The sequence below is a fragment of the Aulostomus chinensis genome, chromosome 13, assembly GCF_037954235.1.
Source record: "Aulostomus chinensis isolate RoL2024-O1b breed Wild chromosome 13, RoL_Achi_v1.0, whole genome shotgun sequence".
Lineage (NCBI taxonomy): Eukaryota > Metazoa > Chordata > Actinopteri > Syngnathiformes > Aulostomidae > Aulostomus > Aulostomus chinensis.
Genome location: NC_141332.1, coordinates 27,354,993 through 27,379,191, shown reverse-complemented (window position 1 = coordinate 27,379,191; position 24,199 = coordinate 27,354,993). Strand labels below are relative to the sequence as shown.

The window sequence follows — 24,199 nt, the reverse complement described above, 5'->3', positions numbered from 1 at the left end:
AGCTAACGCCGCCATCTTGTCCTGTCATACCACTTTCTTCCACATGAGGCAACATAGAGTTGCACGAGTGAGTGTCCACTGCTGAGCTAATGCTAAGGAAGTGAGCATTTCCTTTTTCCGACAGAAGAACCCCCAACTTTCTGACCCTATTCTGCCCCCTATTGGTTCACCAGAGCATCAGGACATGAAAGGAAAGCTTGTAGTCCGGAATGCCGGTGTCAGCACTGGCTCCAGAACCCGGTACCAGAAAACCAAACAAGCAAACTCATGTGGAGAAGATCAGACTGGCACGTTTACCAGCCGCCAGCTTCTTCGGTGCGGCAGCGGCGTCCAGCACAAACAACAGTTTGTTCCCTGCATGAATGAAAAGTGGACTTGAGTTGATGAATTAGTCATCAAACGTGTTCTCAGTCAAATATTCAGCTCCGACTCAAATGGAAAATAAATGGATTTCTGTGGAACGTCGGCAGGAACACGAGCAGACTTCCTGCTCCTGCCGGTGAGACACACAGGAACAAAATAACCAGCAATACGACGGAGAGACAAACGCCATGGAAGGAAAGAAGAAGAGATGAGAGACTCAGGAGAGGTGAGAGAGAATATCTGCTACAGGCTGGACACACACACACACACACAAGCAGGGGTCAAAGGTCAACAAAACGCCTTAAGGAAAACCTCAGGTTCACACCAACATGAGCGTGTGTGTTAATGATTGTGTGTGTGTGTTTTCACTTCAGACCACCTGTAAAGACGCTGGTGTGTATGACCTGGCTGTTGGTGTGTGTGTGTGTGTGTGTGTGTGTGTGTGTGTGTGTGAGAGTGTGAGAGAGAGAGAGAGAGAGAGAGAGAGAGAGAGAGAGAGAGAGAGAGAGATTTGCCAGATCAAAAGTCAGCAGGAATGCTGATGACTTATGGGATACATCATATCACACAATTGCTCTGCTGGTCAACCTGATAACACACACACACACACACACACACACACACACAACACAGTCTATCTTTTATAGTCTGTTTAAACTACATAGGAGAGGTCAAAGTTCATATGAAGCCATGTGTGTGTGTGTGTGTGTGTGTGTGTGTGTGTGTGTAGTTTCATTTTTTACCATCTACTCATCGCTGTAACTTGAAAAGACACAATCAGGCAGCTCGTCTGGCCGAGGTGCTGCTGCTCCGTGGTCCTGCGTTCCATGAAGTCTAATTTGATCGTTTCGACTGTGTAATTAATTGTTGTTTTTTTATCTGATCATTCTTTATCTTTAACGCGCCACACGGGAGCGCCGCCTCAGATGTGCTTCATCTGACGGATGGGTTTATTGCGCACGTGCAAGAGACGGACGTGAAACCAGCTGAATTCCAGTCAGATCAGGATTTTGTCCGTTAATGTGCTCAAAACATAACTGCTAATTATTATTCTTAATATTTACAGAGACCTTTCAAGCCCCTGGAGGGTTTTTGGCAATATTCTGTTTTATTGTACATTTCTATTATATATATTTATATTTTTATGTTTCACATGTAGAAACAAAGAAACTAAACTAAACTGGATGTGATTTAATTTTAAAACTGCAGGAGGAAACTCTCCTCCCTCCTGACCGTGTTGTCGGACTGCTGACCATCAGCTGATCGGCTTGTCGGAGGAAAAAAATCAAAAACTGTTACGATGGAGTCGTGAATGCATCCGCCTCACGCCACTGAAGGAAGAAGAAGGATGGAGGAGGAGGAGGAATCTTCACCGATGGTCAATAAAAACACACCAGTCAGTCGCTTCCACTCAAATGTGCTGCAAACGTAAACGCTGCAGCGCTGAGTGACTGTCATCATGTCATCACTTCACTTCCAGTTCTACCAAAATACCAGCAGCTGGAGGAGCGAGTCGACCTCAGGATTTATCAGTGAGGACACGTCAAAGACTTGAAACTGACACATGAGGATTTTGTCAAACTGGTTTGTGTCGTCAGGTCATGAAGCTGTTTTGAATGTGAAAATGCAAATGAGGAGCGGGAAGAAAAAGCTAAAGATTTGTGATGTAATTCTCAGTTTGTTCAATGGATTTTCATTAGTTTTAGAAAAGTATAATTCAGCATCAAGGACTGAGGTCAAAGTATGAGTAGAGATACCGGTATGGAAGAACTCTACAGGAAATGAGATGTTGTTATTCCAACAGGAAGTGGTCATCTCCAGGGTTCCTAATGGTTCCTTGAAGCCTAAATGCAATGGTTAGCAGTGCTAAGCTAACGTTAGCCGATGAAGGTGCTACACCAGGGTCACATGACTTCAAGATCACCACCATTAAGTTCAGGCTTCTTGCATTTCCCCTGATGGCCTTTAATGACTCCATACTGGTGGATCTGATGTAGAACTGAACCTCCACCATCCACCGGTCTGGTGTTTACTGGTGGATCTGATGTAGAACTGAACCTCCACCATCCACCAGTCTGGTGTTTACTGGTGGATCTGATGTAGAACTGAACCTCCACCATCCACCGGTCTGGTGTTTACTGGTGGATCTGATGTAGACCTGAACCTCCACCATCCACCAGTCTGGTGTTTACTGGTGGATCTGATGTAGAACTGAACCTCCAACATCCACCGGTCTGGTGTTTACTGGTGGATCTGATGTAGAACTGAACCTCCAACATCCACCAGTCTGGTGTTTACTGGTGGATCTGATGTAGAACTGAACCTCCACCATCCACCGGTCTGGTGTTTACTGGTGGATCTGATGTAGAACTGAACCTCCACCATCCACCGGTCTGGTGTTTACTGGTGGATCTGATGTAGAACTGAACCTGCTGATATCTCCAGCTGCTGGGAACCACCAGCTGAGTTTCGGTCCCTGACCTGGAGACCAGGAACCAGATGCCAACAATCAGAAATTCTCCACTAAATTTCCTGGCTTTGAGTCCCATTCCTGTTCTTCTCTATTTTTCTATGTCTTCAAAGTAATCAACATTTCTAGTGTTTGATTGCTGTTCGAAACGTTGATGGATGTTGGGAGAGCTGTCAGCTCCTGAGCTGAAACTTCAGTGTCACATGGTGCCAGAAGTCAAATCTTTGGCTCCTCCTCTCCCTGGAGCTCCTGGAGGTTCACATGCAACAGCAGGTGAAGAATAAACAAGTGAATGTGACTCTCGGAGGTCAGACGCCAGTTTGGCCGATGGATGTCCTGCTTGAACATTTGGCTGTCGCTGACACGCGCGCACGCACGCACGCACGCACGCACGCACGCACACACACACACACACACACACACACACACACACACGTCTCTGAACAAGTGATGCAGAAAATGGGATTCAGGTTTGTCCCTCTACAACCTTCATTTAGATATGTTCACTTATTTGGACTTTACACTCAGATGGTGTTGCTGTATCTCTCCATCTAACACACACACACACACACACACACACACACCGTTGGAAGCATTTCACGCTCTATATAGACCATCGTTATTGGAAATGAAGAAACACCTCCTCGTTTAAAGATGCGCTTTGTCGCCACATCTCATTTCCACTCGGCACAAAGTGCATTTTATCTTGTGCGAGATGAGCAGGATAAAGAACGCTCTTATCTAGCGGCGGCTAAGTGGATGAGGAGTCGCACTGTACGCCGGGAACACGCTGTGTACTCGGCTGGGTAAAGTGAACAAATAAGGCTGATACCAGCTAAATCTAATACTGCCCCGGGGCACATTACACCCAGAATGCAATGTGGCAGATGATAGCTTTGGCAGAGGAGCTATGATGCACTCTGGGCTCAAATGAAGCAGAAAGTTTGGACCAACAGAGGAGAGATGAGCGATGGTGTGTACTCACTTTAGCATTCTGTGGTGCATGAGTGTGTGTGAGAGTGTGTGAGTGTGTTTGTATTAATCCTGATCAAACTAGTCCTAACAACAATGTCCAGCAGCCTCAAAAACGCTTGATTGGAAAATATAGTTTTGGTCATTTTCGCGACTTGAAAAATATTCAACAAGGTGATTATTAAAGTACAACTTTGTTCTCAGTAATCCGGTTTGATTTAATCAGCCTTGACCCACTCAATGTCCTGGATTCCTTGTCACAGGGAAACAATGCTGAAAAATTACTGATAGTTTCCTTCAACGGTTTCCTCTCTGAAACTGTTTTGCCGGGAAAGACCCCGAGCCCCACTTTGAGAACCCTGCTTTGAGCGCCTGTTGGCGGGCAGGTAAAGAGATGAGGGCCGACGCCGCGTCCAGAGGCGGCAGATCGCTGTGCTGGGCTTCATTGCAGACACAAAAACAGCACGAAAATCTTCTGAACTGATGAAATTAAGTGAGCGTGACCCGATCTTCGAGTGGGCTCCGGAGGTCGTGAGGGGGTCGCCGCTGCTGCTGAGCGCTCAGAGCGCCTTTGACCCCGGCAGTTTGAAGCCGGCAATATTTTTGATCCTCTAGGTCGTATCTGAAAAATGAAAGGCTTTAACATTTTAGTGACCGTTTCAACTCAGACCAATTAATCTGTGTATCAGAGGAAGGCTGGTCGTGGCGTCCCTCTCAGCCCGCGGCAGGCAGCTGGCCCTCCGGCAGCCATGTTGGATGTCTCTGTGCGGGGTCTGGCGGTCGGTTCAGGTGGTGCTTGATGGGTTTGGACGTCTGCGCCGGGAGCAAGTGTGTACCTGCTGCTGCTGTGTTGTTTCCTCTATCAGTCCAAACACACACGCGCTGCCACTAATAGAGCCGTTTACACACTCAACATTACAGCAGACGGACACGGACTCCAACCAGATGTTCAGACGGCGAGAGCAGCGAGGACACAGAGAGCGCCCTCGTCCTCCTCGGCCGCTCTAATTGGCTGGCCCTGAGCGAAGCCAGGTCGTTAAGAGTCACCTCCACGCTCGTTAGATATGGAGATTTACGCAGAGGGAGGCGGGGGAGCCACTCTCGTTTTATTTTGTGTTTTTTATTTGACCTTTATGCTACTAGGATGGTCCCTGGAGATCTGAATCACGCGGAGACGGCGGAGTTCAGACCGCAAACACAATTAAACTAAATAACCAGAGAGAGGAAATAAAAGAGGCCAGTGCCTCCGATACCTGAGACGAAGGTTGTGCAGCTGGGGTGAAGGACACCATCGGCAACAACAACAACAAATAATAATGGAGGCGAGGCCGCAGAAGTGGAACTTCATGAGAACGAGCCAGGGGGCGGGTGAGGATAGCCCTGCTAATAGCAAGGAAACATGGCGTGCTGCGAGCTGGAAGCCTGACAGGCGACACCTTCCAAGTATCTGACCTGCCAATTTATAATCAAATGAATTAAAGTTTCCAAAAAACTCCAATAAAAGCGAGGTTTAATGAATGTAGAGCAGGAAAATGATCAAGTAGATCCCCTGCCTGGAAGCCAGAGATCCACCGCGGCAGCACAGCCAGCATCTGGCTATAGGTCATGTGATCAAACCACAACCACTATGACAACACCTCAGACTTCCTGTTGCTGATTACATCCAGAAAACCACCATTTTAGATGTCGTTCGCTTGTCATCTTGTGAGAGACGTGACCAAGAACGAATTCAGACTTTGTCCAGCTCGCCGTCGTAGTTTCGGCTTCATTTTGATTCATCGATTCGTGGAATTGAACGGCGGTCAGATTTTGAGCTGGAATCTTTCAGTGCGCCTCTTGGAGGTGCATTCATCCGAGCGAGATGCCGCTGACAGTAATAACTCAGTCGTGAACACCGTGGGAGTGGCACGCCGCGGATCTGAGGTCAGCCGCCATCGCTCCTCTCTGAGGCCGTCTGTCCTGACTCCTCACCGTCCCGCAGCCACCAAAGAGTGGATGAAAACGAGACTGACAGATCATTCAAATGCAAATTGAATTAATTACTTCATAAAATGTTTCTAAGTGCATCAATCAAGTGATCGATGATAACGAGGTGTCTGGTGACCGGCGTCCTCGGCCCCATCGCCACGTTACTGCGGCTTGATGGAGCTTCGGCAGGAGCCACATTTCCATGTGACATCCGAGTGAAGGAAGACGTGATGGAGGCGAAAAACGCCTTGCTGTCATGTGAGTGAAATGAAAGGGGCGGCGTAATGGAGGGACTTTTATGCAAAGCGACGGGTGTCACGGCGAAAGGCTGGAGCTCGCTGGTCTCCGGGAGCCATAATGATGCATGAAGGGCCCCTTCATGTTTATGACATGATTGTGAGTGATTTATCGACACCCCGTGGTAATTAACATCACATTACCTTCTCCCATCCCGTGTTGCTGCTGCAGCGGCGCCGAGTTCACTGGCTGTTAACAACAGGCAGGAGAGTCTGCAGGGCGCCGTTAGCAGCTAGCTGCACGCTAAAGAGCTAAAGAGCGGCAGCTTGAGGTGGCGCTCCTCAAAACCGCCATCACATGTCAAACAACACGAGACGTTCAGGCTCATCGGCAACCTGCGGGACGTTTTTCTGTCGACCTAAAGAGACGGGGTTCGATCCTTGAGGCGGAGAGGAAACACCAGCAGGTCAGAGGTCAAGTCTACTCTCACTTCCTGTGGACCTGAGCCCCCCCACCTCAAAATCCCTGAACTGGTCCTGAACGCAACCAGCTGTACTCTCTCATGCCTATGATGGCTGTGTGTGTTCTACTGCTGCCACACAAGTATCCAAGTATTCATAATGTTCACAGCAGTTTTTGAAAATGTTTTTGTGAGTACTATTATTGTTATTGTTATTATTGTTATTGTTGTTGTTATCATCATTATTACGATTGTTAGTTTTATTGTTATTATTATTGTTATAATTACTGTTGTTATTGTTGTTGTTGTTGTTGTTATCATTATTAGTAGTAGTAGTAGTAGTATTATCATCATTATTATTATTCATTCAGACTCTCTTCCAAACCAGAATGTAAGTTTGTCTTATATTTATTCATTTTTTGTTTTTTGTGTTCAAAAGGTTTATTTCATATTTCACCTAAAATACAATCCTGCTGTTCCTGTTATCACTTCCACAGCCTCGCGGTTGAAGCTACGCCACAGCTTGAACATGAGAGATATGAGAAAATTCCATATATGTATATGTGTGTGTATATCTCTCTATACATATAGGTATATATACACATACATATATAAATATATACATAAATGTATATACATGTGTATGCATATATACATATTCTATAGACACATACATACATATATATGTAAGTATGTATATATATACACATAACATACTTATATCTACATATATACATATATAAATACATATATAAATATACATGTATATATAAAAACATATTCACACATATAAAATAATATATGTATATATCTATATATACATATATTATATATACACACATATATACACATACCACATGTGTGTATATAGTTTTCTGCATGTCTTTGTCAGAGATGCATGGTTTGTTCACTGCTCGGCGGCTGCAATCCAGACTAAAGCGCTGCTAAGAGCTGCTGATCTGTGGCCGGAAACGTGATTAAATTCATGGTTTTCCCGTCCAACACACTCCCCCTGACGTCTCCATGCAGCACTGGAGCAGCCCCCCCCCCCCACCCCCCCGGCCTCCCCTCCCCTCCCCAGCATTCATCAGGAGCCGTCCAGCTGCTCAGATCATCCTCAGCCTGGAGTCGCTCTGTCCACATTATGCAAAATGTCAGCGGGGGAGTGTGGTGTAAAACAGCAAAACAACATCCGAGTGAAACAAACGCAGGACGCAGAGCAGCTCAGTCCCTGGTGCCCCGCTTCTTGAAAGTTTATCTGTTTGCCTGAAAGGAGCAGTGGGCTGAGAAGTAGGCCTCTCAATATTTAAGGTGAAGTATAGGAAATGTAAAAGGCTTTGGAGTGTGTTTGATTCATTATTCAGCTCTCGCCTATTCTCTCTCTCCCTCTCTCTCCCTCTCTCTCCCTCTCTCTCTCTCTCTCTCTCTCTGCGTGCAATAGATAAGAGCTCAGCTCCACACTTTAATTCTTTTGCATCGCAGATTAGAAAAGGCAAAAATGAAAAAAAAAACAATCCTGGAGAATATAAGATGCCTTTATTTCTCTCAGCCTTTTTGATAAAAAAAAGACTCTTGGCAACAGTGAAAAAGAGCCGGCGTCTCAGCCGTTGTCCTGATGTGAAGTCACTCTGCTCTCTGTGCTTCTGTATTTTATCTTCTCAACATTTACAGCAAAGCAAGAAAGAGGAAGATTTTAGCCCACAGCTCGTCTCAGTGAAGGAGGCCTGGAGCCCAGAAGAAGACGAGGCAGCGGATGAAAGCGAGCGCCTTTGATAGCAACAACAACAAGGAAGGACAATGAGCTGATGATGATGGAATCGCCCTAACCTCCTCCTCCTCTTCACCCCCTCCTCTTCCTCCTTTCAGCTCAACAACTTCTTGCCTGCAATTTTCTCCCTTTTTCTTCCTTTCGGGGGATACGGGGGAAACAGCGCGCTGAGAAGACAAAATTAAAAGAAATCTCTCTCTCAAGCTTGCAATACAACGCATAATTGGCTTCCTGGATCGCCTTCAACCGCTGGGGGAAATCTCTGACAAAACCATACATAAATAAATCCATTTTCCTGTGTTTCTGTTTCTCTGGCTGCCTGCAGAAAAGCCTTCGTTATAAATGTAAATGAGATTCTCCTCCTCTCTCACAGCCCCCCCCACCACCACCGCCGCCCCAGCCAAACGCCTTATTGGCTCCTGCCCATGCAAATGCAGGCCAGGGCCAAGGATCCATTTACAAAGGAGATCCTATAAGAGCGCGAGAGGGGGAGGCGAGAGGGGGAGGCGAGAGGGGGAGGCGAGAGGGGGAGGAGGGGCTGGATCCTCGCCAGCGACACACAGAACACAGCCAAGAAAGTGACTGGAGGGAAGAAATCAGAATCCAATCATAATGACAAGGGGCGTGCGTACGAGTGCGTTGGTGTTCTCCTGGTGAGCGTCAGACCTGGGGAGGGCCCACCTTCTCAGGTGAGGGGTAGAACCGGTCAGGAGCTCAGGGAGAGCGGCCTCCCAACACGGGGGCGTTGGCTTGTGTTCCCTCCACCTTGTTGGTGCACGTCCTGTTCAGCGTGATTTGGGGGGGGGGGGGCAACAACAAGGTGACAGAGGAAGCATGTGGGTGATCTGAGGGGGCGGAGCTATGACAAGGTGATGGACAGAAACAATCCAGGTGAAAAGGCAAAAGAAAAGGTCAGAAGAGGCCTGCTACTGGCGCTCAGACGTGATTCATCATTGAACCTCCAGAGGCGACAGAGAGTCACGGCGGTCCCAAGTAGGTGTTGGGACGAATATGGACCGGGACCAGTGGAGCTCACGTCCCTCAGGACCAGAACAACCAGTCCACAGTCCACAGTCACAGGAAGACGCGCTCGTCTCCTCTCAAGCACCACGGTCAACTCCACGTGTAAAGACTCAAGATGACGACAGTGTCAAACAAAAGCGTTTCCATGGAGGCGCGGCTGTTGCAGCTGGGACAAACATTTTGCAGAGAAAATGGGGGACGAAGGCGTTTGATGACATCATAAACACATGCTTGAGTGGCGCTAGAGCACGCTCCTCCCTCAGCTCAGACACCAACCGACTCTTCTTTGTGGTAACGGGGGATCAGAGGCACGTTGAAGTGTGACACGCGTGGCGTCCAGCAGCAGCAGGACGGCCCTCCCAGGTATGAAATGAGTCCACTTCCTTAATTAGCGGCACAGCAGCTCGAGAGTGTGTGGCGGCGTCCTCCCAGCCGTGCGGTGAGAGTCGTCCCAGTGGGACCGATGTGTCCCGACTGTGAGATGAGGACGCCACACATAGACCCTCAGAGAGGAGCAGACACGCTGTCCTCGTTAAGGCTAGCGACTCTGCTGGTGACACGCTGATGACAAGGACAATTTAGCGCATGGCTGCGTCTCCTCGTCTTCCAGCAGACTGAAAACACTCACGCCCTCCCACGCCGCAAGTGAAGTTTAATAAGAGAAGATGAAACTTTGTGATCCCTGCGGGGAAATTAGGAGGTCGCAGCGGCAGAGAGGAGGAAGAAGCTGAGGAAGAGGAGAATCAGGGACAGAGCAGAGGGGAATTTCATGAAACGTCTGGGATACGTGAGGCGCAGCGTGAGGAGCAGCGTGAGGAGCAGGGGGAGGAGCAGCGTGAGGAGCAGGGGGAGGAGCAGCGTGAGGAGCAGGGGGAGGAGCAGCGTGAGGAGCAGCGGGAGGAGCAGCGTGAGGAGCAGCGTGAGGAGCAGCGGGAGGAGCAGCGTGAGGAGCAGCGTGAGGAGCAGCGTGAGGAGCAGCGGGAGGAGCAGCGTGAGGAGCAGCGTGAGGAGCAGGGGGAGGAGCAGCGTGAGGAGCAGCGTGAGGAGCAGCGTGAGGAGCAGCGGGAGGAGCAGCGGGAGGAGCAGCGTGAGGAGCAGGGGGAGGAGCAGCGTGAGGAGCAGCGGGAGGAGCAGCGGGAGGAGCAGCGTGAGGAGCAGCGGGAGGAGCAGGGGGAGGAGCAGCGTGAGGAGCAGCGGGAGGAGCAGCGTGAGGAGCAGCGGGAGGAGCAGCGTGAGGAGCAGCGTGAGGAGCAGCGGGAGGAGAACCTCCCCCTGAAACACGCCTGGTTCTGCGTCTGAAGAGTTCCCAGGCTGAGTTCATCCTGAGGCTCTCAGCACCAGCCAGCATCCCGACTGACAGACGACTCTGCTGGACTTTTGTGCGACTCGTCTTAATTAAGTAATGTTTCATTTGCACATGACGGAACATGAAAAACAGAACGAGGAGACCCCGCCCCTCCCCCTCCATCTCTGTCTCAAAACCAAGGATCAAGGGAAATTAGGATTCTGGGTAACTTTGATGCTTTGTGACATCACAGAACTCCTCAAACCACAGGAAGTGTGCTAAGGAAAGGGGCGGGGCCTGCAGCAGGAACAGACTCCCTAACAACAGCTACTGCAGGAGTACTGTAATTAGGATTAATTAGCTCTGATGGTGGCGATGAATGACCCTGAGGCTGGACTTGAAGGACACGACAGGAAACGTGAGCGGAGAACCTCGCAGGACGGGTGGTTCAGGTTTCCATGGTGAGAGGAGGTAAACCCGGGAAGGTCAGCTGGTAAATCTTTCTGATCCACGTGAATCTCCTCGGAACCTCCAAGTCAGCTGCTCGCACGGATAACAGTTGTGCTGATTCACACCCTCCTGACTCGCTCGTCCCTCCGTCCAGACTCTTTAATCGAAATGAACTCAGAGTGAACTTTTACTTTTAATGCAGCTCATCAGAGCCGCTCACAGCTGACAAGACCCCCCTACACACACACACACACACACACACACACACACACACACACACACACACACACACACACACACACACACACACACACACACACACACACACACTGCTTTTGGCAGAATTTCTAGATAATGATAGAAATATCTATACATTCACATATGGGGGCTGTATTTTATATATGTGTGTGTGTGTGTTCACATGTATATATGTGTACATATATGATATCATATATGTACACATGTATATTCATATACATGTGTACATATATGATATCATATATGTACACATGTATATTCATATACATGTGTACATATATGATATCATATATGTACACATGTATATTTATATACATGTGTACATATATGATATCATATATGTACACATGTATATTTATATACATCAGTCAAATGAAAACATGAATTGTAATTATTATTATTGTCTTTCATTAAAGTATAAGAGAGCGGCTCTTTATGATCCTTATAGAATGAAGGGGGAAAATAATTCAGTTTATTCACTTCATTTATTTCTTCTCTTTGTTGCCACACACACACACACACACACACACACACACACACTATCCAGACCCCAAGGAACTAAAATCAGCCAGCGAGGGTCAGAGGTCACCAGGAAATGGACAGGAAGTGGAACGTGGAGGACTGTGCTGGTGTCTGACCGCTATAACTGGAGCAGAAGAAGATCCTCCCTCTGGACAGCACTTCCTCTCCGCAACACACACTCGTGTCCCCTGAACCAGCGCTACGCTCCCATTCACTACACACAAACAAACACTCGTGTCCCCAAACCATAACACACACACACACACACACACACACACACACACACACACAGCTGAGTGATGTGATGTGACGGCTGGCCTGTCTGCATGCCGTTTGCAGCTGAGCCTCCCAGGCTAGGCCCCGCCCCCACTACCAGCTCCACCAATCGCACGCTTCAGGTTACAGAAAGTTAAAGTTGGCCTGAATACACACCAACAGCATCAAATGACAGCAAGTTCAGTTTACGAGTGTGTAGAGCCGGAGAGTGTGTGTTGCACTGGGAATACGAGTGTGTGTGTTCTCAGAGTTAAACTGAGCCTGTGTTCAGCATTACAAACATCATAAGTGATGCTTTGCCCTCAGTCGGTGTGTTCACAAGCGTGTGTGTGCGTTTGTGTGTGTGCGTGTGTGTCTGTGTGTGTGTGTGCTCTGCATTAGAAGCACCAGCAGCACCACTGACCCGTGTTCGCCTCGGTGTGTTTTTATCTCCGCCTGTGTGACCCGAATTGTAAATACAGCATCCTCCGCTAAGCTGTGTGTGTGTGTGTGTGTGTGTGTGTGTGTGTGTGTGTGTGTTATGAATTATGAGCAGCAGCCTCAACCTGACCCGATCAGTGTACAGGCGGCATGATGTTGTATCTTGCATATCAATGCCTGAGTTATCGCTCAAATACGTGTGTGTGTGTGAGCCAAGAGGTTAATTGAGGGGAGGGCCTTTAAACCGTTGCCCAGGGTAACGTGCACCCATCATCACCTCATTGGCTATTCAGCACCACACGCTGGACTAACAAACTCACGTAGAATCCTCGCCGAGCCCCAGGACAGAGAGGGGAGGGAGCGCTCGGTGGGTTGCTGTGCCCGACGTCGGAGGCTCCTGGCGAGGCCGGCGGTGCAAGCGCACCCCCCCGCTCCCCGACCTGCTGGAGCTCAGACAACAGGCTAATCCTTACAGCACACAGAGGAGCGGCTAATGGGAGAGGATTAACCCGCCAAATACACCCACTCCCTCAGCTGCTCCGCCTCCTTCTCTCCTCCACAGCTCCTCATCATTGCCTTCCTCCACCAGCTTAACCACTGCTGATCGAAGCGAAGTAAAATCTGGTCAACTGGACGGAAGTTTACCTTGAAGACGTTTCACCTCTCATCCGAGAGGCTTCTTCAGTTCTAGTGAATAACAGCACAATGGCACTGACCACTCCCACACAGGTTTATAAGCTGGAGCTTCCACACTCTTCACTAGAACTGAAGAAGCCTCTCGGATGAGAGGTGAAACGTCTTCAAGGTAAACTTACGTCCAGTTGACCAGATTTTACTTCGCTTCGATCTACGATGACCTGGATGAATGAGAACCTACACAGACATCTTAACCACTGCTGCTCTTCATCACCACTCCACCTCCTCATCTTCACACTCGTTCCTAGAATTCATTGGCATTTGCTTCTCCTTTTCCATGACTCTTTGTTCTCCTCCTTTCCTTCTGCTCGGCACACCTCTACTTGTTATATTCCCCGTTGCTCCTCCTCCTCTCCACCATCTTCACCCTCCTCCTATCCCTGACTGCTTTCGTTTCTTGCCTCTGTTCCTTCAAGTCGTACTTCACCAAAAAAGTGTATGTTCCCATGTAAGTGCTCACTAAGTGGGAGTCTTGAGCTCAGAGATGTTCCTGTGACTCCTGAGTGTAGGAGGAGCTTCGTTTGTACACTCCTCCTGGGACACCTCTCTTCTCCTCATGATCCCTCACGCTCACTAATGCAGCTGGAACTACTTCCAGCCACCCGGAGCCGGTTCCAGTCACTAGGAGCCGGTTCCAGCCACTAGGAGCAGGCTCCGGCCACTCAGAGCCGGTTCCAGCCACTAGGAGCCAGTTCCAGCCACTAGGAGCCGGTTCCAGCCACTTGGAGCCGGTTCCAGCCACTAGGAGCAGGCTCCAGCCACTAGGAGCCGGTTCCAGCCACTAGGAGCCGGTTCCGGCCACTAGGAGCAGGCTCCGGCCACTAGGAGCAGGCTCCGGCCACTAGGAGCCAGTTCCAGCCACTAGGAGCCGGTTCCAGCCACTTGGAGCCGGTTCCAGCCACTAGGAGCAGGCTCCAGCCACTAGGAGCCGGTTCCAGCCACTAGGAGCCGGTTCCGGCCACTAGGAGCAGGCTCCGGCCACTAGGCGCAGGCTCCGGCCACTAGGCGCAGGCTCCGGCAACTAGGAGCCGGTTCCAGCCACTAAGAACCTTTCAAACCTGCACCATCTGCTGTTATTTCTGATCATCAGGGCCGAAGCACATAAGTGACAGCAAACCAACAAGCGTGACTCATAAAAACCTGGTTTCTTCTTGGAAGTGAAAACTGTGTTCGTATTTCTGTCCTCTTCCTTTTCTCTGTTCTCCCTTTGGTTCAAACCTCCGTTGATAAACGCTGACCAAGAACGTTCCTCTTCGCCACTAAATCGTACAAACATTTGCAAAAAATCCTTAATGCTCACCAAGTTGTCGGTTATAGGGTTCACACAACTAAATAAGAGTTGGAGCATTTGGTTTGATAAACTGCGGGTCTGAAGAGAAGCGGCGGTTCTGTTCAGAAGTTTATGGTTACGGAAGATGAATGTGTGTTTGTGGCCGGGAACGTGGACACGCGGCTTGTTCAGATGTGAATTCTACTCAGGTCTGAGTGCAGGTCACAGCTGTGTGTGTGCGTGAGTGTGTGTGTGTGTGTGTGTGTTTGTTTGCGTGTGTTTGTTTGCGTGTGTGTGCGTGAGTGTGTGTTTGTTTGTGTGTGTAGGTGTGTGTTTGTGTGTGTGTGTGTGTGTGTGTGTGTGTGTGTGTGTGTGTGTGTGTGTGTGTGTGTCGTGGACATGAACCTTCTCTATTAGCCCGTTTCATTAGCAGCTTTATTTCTGTTCTGAATCTGAGGTTTATTAATCAAATGCTGAGGTTTATTTGGTGGTTCTTCTAATCACTGCCAGCAGTCGGTGACCCGTCATGTCACACTCATCGTGTTGTAAACGCCATCGCTGCGGTCTTGATCTGGAGCAGCTAGCAGATGGCTCCGCCCACAATACCATTGATGATGAGGTGAATAAAAAAGATTATCCTCCGACCGTCTCCGGCTCTTCCTCCTCACACCTTCCTCCTCTCATTCCTCAACATGAAACACCACCAGTCTTATATTTACACCACTCTCCCTGTGGCTCTGCTGACCTACACCCCCCCCCCCCCGCCCTCCACTCCTCCAACACTCTTTCATCCATCCTTCTCTTATCTTTCCTCTTCCATCTTTTTTTCTCTCTCCAGGTGACCCTTGAGTTGATACGAGGTCTGTAAGTCAGCAGGCTGGAAAGAGCTTTAGTGTGTGTGTGTGTGTATGTGTGTGTGTGTGTGTCTGTGTGTGTGAGAGAGAGAGAGAGAGTGGTGGGGAGTGGATTATCCAGGTTGCAGGACTCGCTGGCAGCCGAGCGGAAAGCTTTAATGAGAAGTCACTGTTTACTGAGGACAGAGTGGGACACACACACACACACACACACACACACACACACACACACACACAACATAGAGACTAATACTGACTCAGAGAGACAAAAAACACACAATAGTACATGGTCTCACACACACGTGATGATACACACTCCTGCTCGTAAACACACACCCTAACCAGTGCAGTAATGGGGTTTGGAAGGTTTTCTCTATAAACTAGACTGTCCTCTGTCTCCTCATTAAGGAGGACTGTCCAGACATGAACACACACACACACACACACGCACACGCACACACACACACACACGCGCACACACACAGGCGAATACACTGCTGCAGACTTCAGGGCTCACTAATTATTTGGAGGCCCTGGCTTTGTGTCTATATGTGTGCATGTATGTGTGTGTGTGTGTGTGTGTGTGTGTGTGTGTGTCTTGGCGTTAACAGTAACAGTCTGGCTGGAAGACGCTTTATAGTCCAAGCAGCTGCTGATGCAAAAATATCTGGCAGAATTAAACTGTGATGATCATAAAATACGATCTGATCTCATCTTGTTACTTTAGTTTGATTCAATTACGTTGATTCTTTGAGGAGCACAGATATGACAACATGATTTATTACAGTAATACAATTAGCCATGACACACACAGAGTCCGTCCTCCCAGGAAGACCATCAAAAGACAAGCAGATGAGGTCCAGATGACAGGCGCCCTCTAGTGGCGGTAGCGATTATGACGGAGTACGGAAGTAAACCTGGTGCTCAGGGATTATGAGGAAAACTGGACCGGATCTCAGCTGAACTCCATCAGGAAAAATGAGCATTTAACAGTTGCTGGCCTGCTGGGGTGAGAGGAGACGCGGTAAAGCATCAAGTCACATTTTATGAAGATCAGAATCATGATGCTGTTACTTCGGCATCATTTTGATTGTTCTGTTTATTGTAATTGAGATTACATAAAGAAATCATCAAAAACTTAATGTATAATAAGAACATCATCAGCATCAGTAAATGTTGGCTAAATCAGCTTTGGATATGCAGAATGTCAGCCTTTAAACCACAAGAAAATTAAATTTGTTGTTTAGTTTTGGGTGATAAACTTCTTCATCTCTGGAATGAGAGGGGAAGTGCTTCCTGCCAGGAGGAATATGTGTCTCAGTGGAGGAGGAAGTACATTTCTGTGTATCCTCTTGAACACAGTACTCTCTGGGCGGCCATGTCTCTTTATACGCTCCATTTTCTGCAGCCAGTTTGAGCTCAGTGAGCCTGAATGTGCTTCATAAACTCTGAGTTCTGGATTATTTCCAGGTTCACAGTGTGAAAACATCAGAGATGAATCGGTTCATTTCTGGTTCACAGCCGCTTTGACACCAGAACATTTATTATTGCTGTTATTTTTATTACCGCTGCTCAGGATTCATACACACTTTTACCAATAACTTTCCAGGCACATTTTTATGACCTCAAACTCTCTGAAATTCTGCGGACACTCGCTCAATCTGGAGCAAAAACAATCTGCTCCATAAAGCTGCCAGTAGATGGCGGTAGAGACATCATGTGTGTCAGTGAGTAGAAGAAGAGTTCATCTACCGTGAGAACTGGAGAGACGTCTGGAGGAGCAACCGTCCGACCGTGTGGTGCATGGAAGTTTTTTTGAAAAAGACAAAAAACGCCAGAAGGGAGCATGAAAAACGGCCCTTCAGCATTTTCGATCAGGTTGGGCTGGTTAGCGGGTTCACCTGCACTGATGCACTCACCTATGTAAGGTGACGTAGGAGCGACCGGCCGCACGTCCTGCCAGCTTCTGTTCAACGGCACGTCCATGACGGCTCAGACCAGAAATAGAAATATCAGCCAACCTCTTAAAGAGGAAACGGCGAGTTCATGTTTCACTGAACATGTCGAGTGTTTCCACGCCAGTGACCTGCTGCCCCCCCCCCCCCACACACACACACACACACACTCTTCTTATCTGTTCCTGCATGTTCAGACGTGAGCGTGCTGGCGTGTCCTGGTCTCTCTCTCTCTCTCTCTCTCTCTCTTTCGCTCCCTCCATCTCCTGTCCAGAGACTTGGATGGTGATTAGCGTTGGGATTCTGGGACTCTGGCCTCAGTTTTCATTAACAGCCATAAACACAGTTCTGCTGCACCGCTGAGACCGACTCTGCAGGCTCGTGTGTGTGTGTGTGTGTGTGTGTGTGTGTGTACATCTGGGTGAGCTTTGTCAGTGCTTTGAAGACAAGAGTGGAGAGAGAGAGGAGAGATGTTGTTTATCATGGCAGTAATTAAGCCTGCCGTTCGGCTTTAATTAAAATATAACGGCAGCACTAAGTATGGACCAAGCACACACACACACACACACATACACACACATACACACACACTAGGAAACACAAATCGTCAGCTCTCTATTTACAACAAAAGATCCAGTAAAAAGAACAGAATGTGAGTGTCTTCCAGGACGGGAGCAGCCTCCCTGGTACATGAAGGGTCTTTCAGAACATTTGTTCCTGGTCAAAAGGACCTGTGACGGAAGAGAGAAGAGGCGGAGGGTTTGTTCCTTTGATGGGTTCTTTTTGGGAGTCCAGATGTCATCAATGTTCTAACCCACTAGGATGTGTGTGACAGTGAGACATCGAGTCCCGATGAACCCGGACCTGCAGGCCTCCAACAATAATGCTGCCTTCAACTCTCAAACCCCAGACTCTACCAGAAGTTCAGCTACACTCACTCCAGGAAGCTGTGTGTGTGTGTGTGTGTGTGTGTGCGTGTGTGTGTGTGTGTGTGTGTGTGTGTGTGTAACCAGGTGTAGAGTTGTCAGTGAAGGGGAAAATTAGTCAGAGAATGACTGCAGGGTACCAGAGGGAATCTGCAGAGCTTCCATGGCGGTGACAACAGCCTGACAAACACTTGGGCCGCTGTCTGCTGCTTCAATAACAAAATGATCGGAAGTTGATAGACAATAAGAATCTTTGAGCTCCTTGTTTACGGACTTCTGGCACAGACTGGAAGGACCCGCCCCCCAAATGGATGAAGACACGACAGCGTCAAATAAAAACGATCCATTATGCAGCTCAGTGGGAGGCAGGAGCTCCAATTTTTAACCACATATATATATACATATATATATGTATATATATGTATATATACATATATATGTATATATACATATATATATACATATATACATATATATGTATATATGTATATATACATATATACATATATATACGTATATATACATATATACATATATATATACGTATATATACATATATACATATATATACGTATATATACATATATACATATATATACGTATATATACATATATATGTATATATACATATATATGTATATATACATATATACATATATATGTATATATATACATATATACATATATATGTATATATATACACGATAAATATACAGAATAGATATACATATCTATTCTGTATGTGTATACATATACTGTTTAAATTTATATATACACTATATATACACACACACTATATATGTATTTACATGATGTGTGTATATACATTTATATGTATATATAATATATAGTATACATACAACATATATAGTATACATAATATATGTATACATTTATACATGTACATATATATATACAATGTACATGTATATATATATATACATATGTCTATTTGAGTGTGTTTATATACATACAAATATATATCCACACATACACGTATGTGATGTATACATACACACATATATAAACTTACGAATATATGTATGTGTATATGTATGTGTATATATGTGTGTATATACTGTGTGTGTATACACATAAATGTGTACATGTATAACTTGTTTTTCCTTGGTCCTTTAAGTGAATCTTTCAACCATTTGGAGCTCTGAACAGCTCTGCTTGGGTCACGTGACATCAGCAGGGCGTGCGTCGACCAATCGTTTGCAGCGCTGATCTTATAGACACGTCAGACGTCGGGGCCTCCACCACACCGTTGTCTTAAAAAACGTTTTCTCAGCTCAACTCAGAAAAAGAGCAGAAAAGTGAAGTTCATCTCATCGCGTCAGAACATAAAAGCCTGGAGGGGTGGAATGAATGATCTCAGCACTTGTTTATTGTAATAAAAACCTCTGAATACAAAGTACATTCACAGGTACAGCGGCAGTCTGCTCACTCAGCTGCTCGGCTCGATTCCTACTGCAAACCAGCCATGACTACAAATACTCAAACTCATACACCGTAGTACTAGTTTATACCCCATAAACATACTGCTATAATTCAGAGAAACACACTGTTATACACAAATAGTCCAGGCTAAGATCTGGAAGTCATCCGCCAGCCGAGTCCTGCACGGGTCTATTTACTGGAAGAAGCCGCAGAGCCACGCTGAGACTGGCAGGTGAGCATCGGTCTTTAGAGGCTTGATTGACAGGTCAATGGAGAGTTTGAGTGACTGGAATCACAGGAAGTCAAACAGCAAACTCCAATTTAGAAATAAAAGACAAATGTGATGGAGAGGAAGAAGAAGAGAAAAAGAGACAAAGATGTGATTTGGTTCCAAAATGCAGTAGCAGCATAGAATAGAAAAGAATGAAGATAGATAGATGATAGATAGATGGATAGATAGATGGATAGATGGATAGATAGATGGATAGATGATAGATAGATAGATAGATGGATGATAGATAGATAGATGGATAGATAGATGGATAGATGATAGATAGATAGATAGATAGATAGATAGATGGATGATAGATAGATAGATGGATAGATGATAGATAGATAGATAGATAGATAGATAGATAGATAGATAGATAGATAGATAGATAGATAGATAGATGGATGATAGATAGATAGATGGATAGATGATAGATAGATAGATAGATAGATAGATAGATAGATAGATAGATAGATAGATAGATGGATGATAGATAGATAGATGGATAGATGATAGATAGATGATAGATGGATAGATGGATAGATAGATAGATAGATAGATAGATAGATAGATAGATAGATAGATAGATAGATAGATAGATGATAGATGGATGGAGAGATAGATAGATAGATAGATAGATGGATAGACAGATAGACGGATAGATGGATAGATGGATAGATAGACAGATAGACGGATAGATGGATGGATAGATAGATAGACAGAGATGGATAGATAGACAGATAGACGGATATAGATAGATAGACAGATAGATAGATAGATAGATAGACAGATAGATGATAGATAGACAGACAGATAGATAGACAGATAGATGATCGATAGATAGACAGATAGATGATAGATAGATAGATGAAAGATAGATAGATGATAGATAGATAGATAGACAGATAGATGATCGATAGATAGACAGATAGATGATAGATAGATAGATGAAAGATAGATAGATAGATGATAGATAGATAGATAGATAGACAGATAGATGATAGATAGACAGACAGATAGATAGACAGATAGATGATAGATAGATAGACAGATAGATGATAGATAGACAGATAGATGATAGATAGATAGACAGATAGATGATAGATAGACAGATAGATGTACTCGTTCTCCCATACTGATCTACTCTATACAGACTCCTCCTTTATCAGTGTATTTAAGGTGTGTTAGCTTAGCTTAGCACAAACTCCAGGCTAATGATGTTGCGTAGGTTCAAGGTTCATGTAAAAACCAAACTGTGCTGTGATTGGATGGACGGATAAAATCTAAACCAAATAATTGAAATATTTGTCTCTCAAAACTAAGAACCAGCAAACTTCAAGGGTGAATGTGTTATGAATCACCATGAACATTAGTCATAGTTGTCCTCAACATTAGCATTAGCACCTTAGCAGTAACTATCTTAAATTTAATTTTACACATGACTTAAGCGACTGTATCAAAGCTAAATTAGTCTTTTTGAAACTATTGTGGTCAAAGTTTAGAGAGATTTGCAGATGCTAACATTAGCTATTGACTAGCATTGTCTAGGTCAATGTTGCTGATTGCTAATTATGTTTCTGTAGAGCCTGGTTTATACCAATAAAATAAAAGAAGGCTTAAAAACATTTATAGTTCAATCGTCAGTTTTAGTACAAACAAATATATTTTTGTTGCAAAGGCACGGGAAGTTAGAATAAGATAAGCTCAAATTTGCTGGTATTTTCAAGCTAATGGTTTGTGCTAAGCTAAGCTAGACTACTTTTCTACGCTCCATCTCCTCATTTGTCAGTCTGCTTTAGCTCAAGTAGGGAGGAACGACAGAAGCAGACTGGGACGAAAAGAGACCAAAAGATTTTCACAACAGATTCTAGCAGAGATGCTGTTGTCCGGTGAGAGGAGGCGGGCGAGCTGATTATCTGCTATTCACCCTGTCCTCCGAACCCTGACTGTCAATCATCAACTACAGGCACCAGGGCTACGAGAAAAATTCAAGAAGCAGAAAACAAAAAAGGGATGATTGACCCTTAAAATGTGAGCCTGGGAAGACAAAGGGGAGCGAGAGTTCTCACACAGGAAAAAAAACAACAAGAGCAAAAACCCCAGGAGAGGTGCGAGCCGATGGTCCGCTGCTATCGAGTCCACGCGAAGCTTCGTTACATCCACACAGAGAACAGTGTCGACAAAAAAGTACAAATCCAGCTTCCAAAAACATGGCGCACCAAGATGGAGGAGGGAACAAAAAGAGCCCAGAAGAATCAGACATATTTAATTCCTTGTTATTCAGGACATTTTCTCCAACAAAAGTTTTTCTCGTCCGTTTTTTTGTGATTCGATTCTCCTTCACGGAAACTTGTTCCAAGAGACATGAAGGGAGGGCAAAAAAGCATTTCACGACCACAGGCAAGGAGGGGGGGGGACTCCTCCAAACTGCAGCAGAGAGGGAAAAATAAGAAGCTTCGGGACTTAATCTGGTTTCTTTTTGTAAATCGGAGGAAGAAAAAACAAAACAAAAACAAGAAGCTTTAGTTGCTCTTTGTGTCTTTAGTTTTGTCTTAAGGCAGTCTTTTTTGTCCGGCCACCCTCTCCAGTTCGGCGCTCGACGACGCTCCACCTACAAGAGGATAGATACGAACGTCTTACACCTCAGGTAACGCAACGCAGAAAACACATTCCATGCAAAATATCTCATCAATGGGGGGAAAAAAAATGTCAAAAAATATAGGAGGATCAATTAAAAGCTGGTTGAAGAAAAAAATAATGTTTGAAAAAGGAGTTACTTAAAAAAATGCAGGACCGCCAAAATGAATTCTTACAGGTCAGATAAAAAAAACTTATAAACAACTGAATAAATACAGCACTTCTAGAATTGCTACAGCAGATAACATGCTTGCTCGTGATGCTTAACATGAGATGATCAGACGAGAAGCAGAACATTCTCTGACATGAGCTCAAACTTCTGAACATCAAGAGTTTGCAGCAACGAGCACAAAACCATCATGAAGCCTCCACGCAGAGCCACGGAAGGATCAGGCTGTGAATGTTTGCTAGTGCGTCAAACTGATGCTGAACGCTAAGCTAACGGTCCACATGAGCCGCCAACTGAAGAAGGAACCAGGGCGAGAACAGCAGGAACGACAACAGTGGTCTCTTCTACCTCGCAAACGTCGGACTGGACGAGGTCGAGCGCGTTGAAGACATTTAAATTTTGTGGCAAATAACAGACGAACTGGGGACACTGTGCTAGCAAACTCAAGCAAAAACTTAGCTAATAGGCTGTTGCTACCTCTGAAGTGCCCTTATGAGGAAGTCACATGACCAGGCTGCATTTCTCGCCACCTGTAAATCGTTGTGGCTCTGTGACTCTGACTTCCTGTTTCACTAACGTCACCTTAGATGTCACAAATTTGACGTAAACAAATTTTATAGAAATATTTACAGTGGAAAGCAGCTTTGAGGGCTCTGACTGTGTTTTTGGGTTCACCTTTTTATATCTCAATATTTGACATCTTCTGCTCCAGCCTGTATCGTGTCATGTGACCTCAAGTTAATATCTGTTCATACCGATTAAACCATTTGTTCCCCTGCAGACGGAAGCCAGATGTTGCTGGGTTGTTACTGGGTTGGGCCACTGGGAGAAGGGCCCAACCCAGTTCACCTCTGATTACCTAACAAGGGACGTTGATGCTCAAGTGTTGTTTCGGGGAGTTTGATGTGACGTCGTGGATCCATGTCTTCTATGTCCTGGCTACTGTGATGCGTTCAAGTGTCATCCAGGATGTTGTGCTTTCAACTGATAAATCTGTGCCAGAGCATCTTAAGCAACTGAAAAAACTGAGTAGAATCTGAGCTGTCACACACAAGTACTCACACACACACACACACACACACACACACACACACACACACACACACACACAGAGCAAAGCAACACAAGGCAAATGAGGTGAAAGTTTTGTTTGATTTTACATGATGTAAAAGGGTTTAATGACCTTCATGTTACAAAGTCCTACAGTAGGGCTGGAGGCGCGCACACACACACACACACACACACACACACACACAGAGTCAGCTGGTTGGCTGCAGCGAGTCATGACCTTGCATTCACTCATTCATGTGTGAGTGACGTTTCATTTTAACTTCAGGAAAGTGGGACGTTTAATGTGCACGCACACGGACGGAGGTGCAGCTCCTGCTTCCAGGGATTACAGTCGCCATCTAATCCCTCCCTCCTTCCCTCCCTCCTTTTCCTCTCCTCTCTCCTACTCTGTCACTTCTCTTCCTCCTGTTCAGCTCCACCCTCCTCCTCCTCCCT

General features: G+C 46.0%; 1 protein-coding gene across 4 annotated transcripts in view; it reads right to left on the bottom strand.

The window, feature by feature from the left end:
- The window catches only part of LOC147251581 (protocadherin-1-like), a 163,839-nt gene that overhangs the window by 22,760 nt on the left and 116,880 nt on the right, over positions 1-24,199 (bottom strand). Inside the window, exon 5 of one of the 4 annotated variants that reach the window (XM_086222370.1) lies at positions 21,028-22,498. The exons of the other annotated variants lie outside the window; for them this stretch is intronic. Coding sequence (XP_086078496.1) covers positions 22,440-22,498 — 59 coding nt within the window. The 3' untranslated portion in view covers positions 21,028-22,439. Of the gene's footprint in view, positions 1-21,027; positions 22,499-24,199 lie in introns of those variants that run through there. 4 annotated transcript variants of the gene reach the window in all.